The sequence below is a fragment of the Vanacampus margaritifer genome, chromosome 9, assembly GCF_051991255.1.
Source record: "Vanacampus margaritifer isolate UIUO_Vmar chromosome 9, RoL_Vmar_1.0, whole genome shotgun sequence".
NCBI lineage: Eukaryota > Metazoa > Chordata > Actinopteri > Syngnathiformes > Syngnathidae > Vanacampus > Vanacampus margaritifer.
Genome location: NC_135440.1, coordinates 28,169,008 through 28,177,354, shown reverse-complemented (window position 1 = coordinate 28,177,354; position 8,347 = coordinate 28,169,008). Strand labels below are relative to the sequence as shown.

The following is an 8,347-nucleotide window of genomic DNA, read 5'->3' as shown; positions in this document are numbered from 1 at the left end:
TTGTTTCCTCAGTGTTTTTGTTCTATATATTTAAAGTTTAAATGAATTTATTTAAACGAAATAAGAGGTAAGAATTATTGACTGTATAATAAAGGCAAATACATTTTTCATTTTTCTTCTACATGTAGATTTTTTGATTCATTAGTCCAGGTATCAGTGTCGGGTACAAAATCAAAATCTGCAACGTACCCTTGCTTCACTCTCGCAGCACATAAAACTACAAGTCCTCCCCGAGTCGACACATCCGGCACGGTTCTTACGTCACCGAGGAGGAAGCAATGATGCAATGAACATGTCCGTCTTTTGCCTTCGATGCAGGTTGGCGTGGGTTCGCTTCCCCGCCTGGGAGACCATGTTTGTCTGTGTGCATGTTTGTGTGAGTGGAAAAACAAAACAAAAAAACGTCTTTGTCTTTTCTCCTCAGTTCATGTTGTGTTTGATATATTATCTTGACTATTTTGAGCTTTTTAGTCTACCGGTACACCACAGTAACCCTACAAACCTCGGACAAGTGTTTTCGAAGCGTCAGACAAAAAAACAAAACAAAACAAAAAACTACAAATACATCACTTCCGCTCTGCGTATGACGTCAAGCGAGCGACGGATTTGGCATCACAAGTAGCAAGGTGAGGTAACGATGTTCATTTTTCAAGCTTTAAATTCACTTCTAATAGATATTATTGGTTTTATGCTTCGTTTATTATGCGGCGGACCTTTATTGCGCAATATGGTTGAACAACAAAAAACGTGTGATGCTTATGAGAATGGTTGCAGCTCGTACTAATGCTAGCCAAACAAGCGATTGGTTAGCCTATTAGCTCGCTTAAGGTGAGTTACGCAAAACAAAGTTTGGGCGTTTATGTCCATGTTTCGAGAAGAATGCTAACGTGTGAGTGACATTTTCACAAGCGTCTGTCTGAGGACAGCAGCTCCTCTTGACGCAGGTGCATGCATGCGGCCTGCCATTATTTGGTCTTCAGCGTCTTCAAAAAGGAGGAAGAAAACGATGATTTCACTGCTGCAATTTCACCACATTATTCTTTTGAAATATAAATATACATTTTTATAATAAGTCATTATCCTTGTGGCACGGAAAATGTTCTCGTGTAAAAATTATGAATTTATTTTCGTAATATTATCAATTTACTTAGTCTCAAATTTCGTTGTATTGTGTACAATGACAATAGAGGCAATTTCGGATTCTCAAGGTGACAATTACTTTTCATTGATTTTATTTTTAGTTCACATTGAATCTATGAGTTCTTATAAAATATCGCTTTTCTTTGAAAACTTCCACTTTATTCCCATATTTCAACTTTATTTGCTAATTATCTTATTTGACCTATTCATACTATACAAACTAATAATTTATACTTTATTGTTGTGCAATCTCCACTTTAGTTTTGATTTTAAATATATTTTTCTCATTTTATTTCATTTGAGTAAAATTTATATTTAAATAATTGGGGGGGGGGGTGTTAAAAGTGATTGGGAGGAATTAATGAAAAGGCAACATAAAGAAAAAAAGAAAAGCTACCTAAATGTAAAAAAAACAGCAACAAACAAACAGCTTTTACCGATTAAATGCAAAGAGTTGGTCTTCAATGTTCAATACAACTAATACTTTTGCATAACACCAGAGGGAGCCCAGTACGCATCGTTTGGGTTCACTGAAGTATGTGTATGAACTACACATCCATCATCAGGTGGTCTCCCGCACACATCGTCGGATGTTGCCCGCCATCCTCCGCTGCTCTCGGTCCGCCCCTCTCGCCCGCTGCGGGCCCGCCGCCCGCTTTGCCTCCCGCATGGATCACGGCCGGCCCGTGGAGGGCGCCATCACCGCCAAACTGACGGCCGCATTGCATCCGGAGCATCTGGAGGTGCGCAACGAAAGCCACATGCACGCCGTGCCCCCCGGCTCGGAATCGCACTTCCGCGTGCTGGTGGTCAGCGAACGCTTCCGGGGCCTGTCGCTGCTACAGCGCCACCGTCTGGTCAACGAGGCCCTGAAGGCGGAGCTGAGCACTCGCGTTCACGCGCTGGCCATCCAGGCCAAGACGCCTGAACAGTGGGGTGCAGATCCCCACCTGGCCGAGAGCCCCCCCTGCCTGGGGGGGTCGCGAGGGGATCACTCTGTGGAGGACAAACTGAAGACAGAACGTTAACGGGGGACACTTTCTGCTGGACATCTCGGACACCGTATATGTTGACTTTCACTTTGAATTTGTCAGGCTTTATACATGCACTGGAGCCTAATAAAAATGTGTAAACACACAAAAATACTGTCTCTCTCTTTTCTTTTCTTTTTACACTCTGATTGAAACTGTCAAAAAAGTCAACTTAAATAATACACAGTTGGGTCAAAAATAGCCCAGCTATGGGTAAAACAAAAAAAGAACCGATCCTCTACTTGGGTCTATTTGACCCAACTTTGAGTCAAGAAATGGATCTTTCAGCATAAAACAACTCCTAAATATTGGTCAGATCCTTTACTTGGGTCCAAAATTGGGCTCATTCGGTATACAACAACCCAGAAAGTTAGAGTGGATCGGTCCATTTTTTTAAATTCATATTTGGGTATCTTTTGACCCAACTGTGTGAACTACAGTATCACCGATTATTGTGGTTGTAGGACTGCATCATACTTAAATTTTATATTTACAAAAAACATAAAAAATCAGTTATCATATAAGCTACGGTATTTGTATGCACTATATATTTGTATTCATTATATATTTGTATTTGAATATTTTTACATTTTATTTAGCCCTAACAGAGAAGAAGGAATTCAAATTTTCATTTATTTGTAATGGGTTCAATAAGGTCAGTACCACTGCATTACCACACGAGGGCGGCATGTGCTGAAATGTAAATGGACTGTTGGCTTCATCATTATGATTCCAACGGAAAGAGAAGCCATAGCAAGCAGCATTTCATACATCAATATTAAATATATACATGCGTAATATATCACTTTGATAGTCTTATTGCACGGTCATTTCATAATATTTATGCTTTGGCTTATTTGTATTAACTGCCGTACTAAAGTACAAACTGTGCTGTACTTGGATTTGTGTGTGTGTGACATTAAAGGTCATGATGTGCTTCCCACATGACGAGCGACGGCGTCACCGTGCGTGAGAACAGGCGGGGAGTGTGTTTATTCCACATTTGATCATTTTGACAAATGTGTTGCGATCACGCAAGTCAAACTCGCTCGCAACTGTCGTCGCAAACATTTCATGACGCTCGCCGCGTCCTCGTGCAGTGCCGGCTCCATAAGTAGGAAGGAATTCAAATTGAGTTCAAGCCTTTTTCAAATATCATCACAGGTTTTTTTGTTAGTTTTTTGTCCTGTGGTGGGAAGTAACAAAGTATAAATACTTGGTCGATTTTTCATGTAGAAGTCTCTCCTATATTCTTCCGTAGTATGAAGTAGTGACCATATATTTATTTTAATTGTGTATATTTAAAAGCTTTGTGTGTAATGCAAATGCATTCTATGCATGCGAGGTGAAGGTGTTGTTTTTGTCCACTTGGGGCAGTCTACACTATAAAACACACATTTCAAATGACCGCACTTGCGACGAGTTCGCAGACGCTTGCGGACAAACGAGCCGGCCAGCCGGACTTCGCTTGTTGACGTTCCTCCGTTGGTCTCGTAAGCCAAGTTTCTGTGCACTTCAAGCTTGACCATTTTGCTCACCTGTGGCGGGCGGGAGATGCAGACGTGGCTTCCAGGTGCCGTGACGGCAAGATGTCAAGTTGGCGTCATCGAAGTGCGATGACAAGGTTGGAGTTGCCGAGGCTTGTCTGTAGCTGTTTTACGCGCCGCACTTTAAACAAAATCGCAGCGGCGGGCGTGAGAGGTCAAGCCCTCGGCCTGAGGTGGAATGTCGCAAACTGGCAGACATTTTTCAGGTGCTTTGACTTTTTTGCTTTGATATTGTGAGGCTCGCTCGTCATTTGGCGGGCCAGGAATTTGACATCAGCCGCCCGCCGTCGTGCGATTTAGCGCTGATGAAAAGAAGACGATGGTTGGAAGTCCGACGCCACCGTCACTCCTTTTGGATACCTTTGCCAGAAGTTGCTCTTTGAAAAAAAGAAATGCTTGCTTTCACATTGGCCGTCTGAACGATTCAGCAGAAATCATGTTGCAGTCACAAGTGGGTACGGAAACTAGCGATGTTTATGTTTGATACCACTTCTTCTTTCCCCAGACCGATACCAGTACGCGTACTGGACTCATGAGTAGTCACTGATACCAAATACTGATCACAAAATCGATCTCAATATAGCAGTTTTCCTAACAATTGCATGAAATAATGGCCATTTTCTATTCTTCAAATGTTTCATTTCTAGTTCCTGATAGTAAAACGGCCACGTGGCAAGGACCGATACCTTAAACTAAGGCTGGTATCAGTACTTGTTCATCCCGAAAGGAAACCAAACACAACATGTGGAACGGACTTCTTTTATGTGAACAAAAAACAAAACCACATTTAATAACATTTCCAAGTTATCATCTTTTGAAAGTCTCTTTTCCCCGGATATCGTCGTTCATCATTTGCACACCGCCCGTATCGCAGATATTTGATATTTATTTATTTTTGCTAGTTTTTAGAGTAGACAGCAAATGCTCACATATTCACAGTTCAGAATTTGTGGATTTTTGGGGAACCTATCCTGTTGTTTGCCAAAATTCCTGTGCTGGAAAAGGTTTTCAGATTCAAAACAAAACAATGATCGTATTTTGGCTGTTTATAGTCAGGTTTGGCCCCAAGACCTTGAAAAAAGGTGGCGTTCAAGTCAACTGTACCGGCAAGTTTCAGTGTAGTACAACAAACATGCAGCATAAGCAACAGCAAGAAGAAGAGGCAGAGAAGGTCCCCAGCAGTAGTGATGGGCAGGACAGTTCTTTTAAGTGAACTGAATCATCAGAATCAGTTCGTTCAAAAGAACCGTTCAAAAGATTAGTTCATGGAATTGTTCTATGCCTGTGAGTATTGCCTGCTTGTATGTGTTGCTGCTCCATGTGTGTTTTTAAGACGTTTGAAGTATTTCAATTGATCATAACTTCAATGCTAAGTTGTTAACCTGTCTATGGCATTTTGCAGTATTTGTTAGCATTAAGCTAGTGGATTTGTTCGATGAAATATGGATTGTTGAACATTTTGGTATTTGAGGAGCTCATGTTATCATTTGCTTTTGATTTACCGTCAACTGGGAGTGAAAAAACTCCTTTGGACGACCGTGCCGGCAAGAAAAATGTCTTTTCATTTATAAAGAGGGAATTTATTTCATAGTCTCACTCCCTCCCCCCCTTATAGATCAAGAGTGACAACAGGCACTAAAGGATACTTTCAAAAGTGTCTTAAGTTGAAAGTATTTTTTCAAGGCAGCCCTCCTGATCTCATGTTGGAAGCCGAGCAGGATCAGGCCTGCTTTCGTAGCTACTTGGATGGGAGAGCAGCTGTAAAGGGCTCAAATCGGTTGGAGGCGTTGGAGGTTTCGGAGCATCTCGTCTTTCAAAACTTGACCAAAAATAAGAGGAATCTTTGGGGATCGTCTTATGGATTTCCGTGACGGGCTTGTTGGGAACGCATCCCAGACATAAATGCAGCTTGACTACATTTTTATTTGGAGTACAGCAAATATGACGCACTCGCCGTCAAACATGTCAGCGGGGCCTGACCCCATGTTGATCTGCGGTCCCAGGTCGGACTCGGTCATCCTGGACGTTGCACCCGGGTCGCTGGGAAGCCACCTTGCCTGCGTGGTCCCGGCGTCCCGGCGGCAGGCTGCGACTGGGAGCTCGGGCAGGCGACGCTTCCCGCCATGGAGAGTGATTTACAACCAGGAGTAACGTCTTGGGCAACAAATGGGGACAGTCGGTCTGGTGGTCCCCGGGGGGGGGCGGGACGACATGTGTGGACGTATAGACAAGCCTGCTAAACACATTTGAGTGCTTTTGCTTGAGCAGAACCGCAAACATTGGGCTCAAATGCTGCGTCACTTTTAAACCGGCAGAGTTACACTGGGCAGATGCTAATAGGCTATTATAGTATTTTAATTGGAAAGCAACCCCACCCCCCCCACACACCCACACCCACACCCCACCCACCATCTAAGCCCACACCTCGGCTAATGAAAGGAGGACAAAAGCGGAGATGGAGAGAAGACAATATCCTTGTGTGGGAGAATTAGTTACACTCACTAGTCCAAGTATTCAAAGCCAAGAGAGGAGGCGGTTGGGGGAGGGGGACGGAGAGGGATTAGGAGCCAAATCCACACAGGTGGGTTGGGTGGTCGGGGGTGAGAGTGGTGGTGAGGGGGGGTCACATGACAGGACGTTACCTCGTTTGATGAACACCAGCCGGGGAGGCCCCCAAGGAAAGAGGAAGGGGTCAGAGCATTTTTATAGGCGGAATGAAGAGCCGGACCCCCATCGGGTCTTCATTAGGACTCGTCTGCCAGGTGTGCCCAACACGCCTGCAAAAAAACGTCTCACAAGTCACACGGAGCCTCGCAAAGATGCCTGCAAAATGACGCTCCTAATTGCCTCCTGAATGTCAAACTGTGTAATAATCGGGGAGCCAAATTTTGAAGTCAGCGGCTCCGATTTTGGTGGAATTTGATGCCAAATGTCATTAGTGGGACATTTTTGGGGATTACGTTGCTGCCTTGAAAGACCCGATTTACGAGTTTTTTGACATACGAGCTGTCATGTGGCTGTTTTGTTTTTGTCAAGAAAAACAAACAGGACCAAGAAGGCTTCCCTGCGGAACACCATATTCATTATCAAATGTTTGTGACACACAGTTACGGTACCTAAAGTAACAAATGTTTCTTTTTGACAGACGGCACGAGCAAAACCAATCAAGAGCCGCGCCAGATGAGGTCACGAACCGTTCCGATAACATTTTGTGATCCGTCAATTGTGTGGAAAGCAACAAAAAGACACATTTGACATGTAGACGCTGAATTGTTGGACATCTCGGCTTCATTCTCGGCCACCGTCACACGCTGCGGGTTTGTGTTCTCGCAGTTAGCAACTTGGACCGCCCCCAAAGGTTGAGACGTGCCGATCCTTTGTCAAAAGAGGAATGCGGCACCTCTGACCACCTTCGTGATAAATCAGCTGACGTTTCGGGTTGGCGTCCATCCCGTGATCGCCGTGCACCCCCCCCCTCCCCCAAAAATGGGAGTTTTGGGTTCGAGCCCCGCAGGACACAAACCAGAGGAGCCTTCATGTCAAGGCAGATCAAATTCGACAAACTCAAAAGCGGACACTTTGAAGCCCTTTTGACGTTTTTGCGCTCCTTGACATCCGTTTGGTGTCTTACTTGTTGGACAGAAATGAAGGATTATCATTTATTTTGTATTTGTTTTGTTCTGTTAGTGAACTATGGATTGCATTTTTACCCAACTTGCTTTTCTCTAACAAGGAGCTGAACGGTAAAAAATTCCCAACCTGTGTTTAAGCCTTTAATGGACCGACACATTTTCTTTGATGGTCTTCATCTCGCTGTTGGCATTTTGACATCATGACACCAAAACGACACTGAACGGTCGCCGGGCAGTACGAAGGTTCGTATTTTATACATCGTCGTCATCAGATTGCAGCCGAGAGACCGGAAGAGTCACAGAAAGGCTCGGACATTTTCGCGGATCAAACATCTCAGCCTCGACAAGTCGGCCGCTTTTTGTCTCTATTGTCTGTCTTTGTCCTCTAAGCCGATAAATTCTCCGATTCTTCCTCTCTGGGACGTCTTTCAGACCCTTCTAATAAGCCGCACGCCGTTTAGTTTGGGGTGAGGAGGGTCAAGCGTACGGCAGGCCCCTCAAACCCGGGGTTAATCTCTCCTCTTCCAGATGTGCCCCGTAGGATTCCCCGCCCGCACAAAAACGTGATGTATTTTTCACATGTCAGCAGCGCGGGGAAATATTTGCACCTAACGCCACCATTATCATCCTACACAAGCCGGGTGACGACGGCGGACACTAGAAGCTTTGACCCTGGGGGTCTCGGAGCCCCTTTGTCTTGGCTGACCTTGTTTCTTTTAGCCGCTTTCTGAACTTAAAATGCGCGCGCACACACACAAAGAAATGAGCGCTTCCCGTTTGTTTTATTAGCATATTTTCTTCTCCGGGGGAGGAAGGCGTCCCAAATAAGAGAAAGAGGCCTTCGTTGTGAAAGTTACGAGGCCTCAAATAAAAGGTGGGGGTCACGGGTGGGAAATGCCGGGTCAACTAGGAGTGAGGGAGCGTTCCAGTTGTGACACTCGGATCTTCACGGGCACACTTTTTAGTGTTTGCTGCGGTGGTGGCGTTCCACAAGGCG

General features: G+C 44.6%; 2 protein-coding genes across 5 annotated transcripts in view; both read left to right on the top strand.

Annotated features, from left to right (window-relative positions):
• Nucleotides 1–483: 483 nt before the first annotated feature.
• On the top strand, nt 484–2,277 carry bola1 (bolA family member 1). 4 transcript variants are annotated; one of them, XM_077575796.1, is made up of 2 exons: nt 484–626; nt 1,707–2,277. In XM_077575796.1, the coding sequence occupies exon 2, from the start codon at nt 1,731–1,733 to the stop codon at nt 2,166–2,168; it is 438 nt and encodes a 145-aa protein (XP_077431922.1). In that variant the 5' UTR covers nt 484–626; nt 1,707–1,730; the 3' UTR covers nt 2,169–2,277. The 4 variants fall into 4 exon arrangements, with proteins under 4 accessions (XP_077431922.1, XP_077431920.1, XP_077431923.1 ...); XM_077575794.1 differs by having other exon boundaries at nt 503–626; nt 1,641–2,277; XM_077575797.1 differs by lacking the exon at nt 484–626 and adding an exon at nt 635–828.
• nr2f5 (nuclear receptor subfamily 2, group F, member 5) overlaps nt 567–8,347 on the top strand; it is a 49,481-nt gene continuing 41,700 nt past the window's right edge. Inside the window, exon 1 of the mRNA XM_077575792.1 lies at nt 567–626. The gene's annotated coding sequence lies outside the window, so the exon portion shown is untranslated. The remainder of the gene's footprint in view (nt 627–8,347) is intronic.

Coding starts and splice junctions, on each gene's coding strand:
- bola1 (XM_077575796.1), top strand. CDS start 1,731: ATGTTGCCCGCCATCCTCCGCTGCTCTCGGTCCGCCCCTCTCGCCCGC.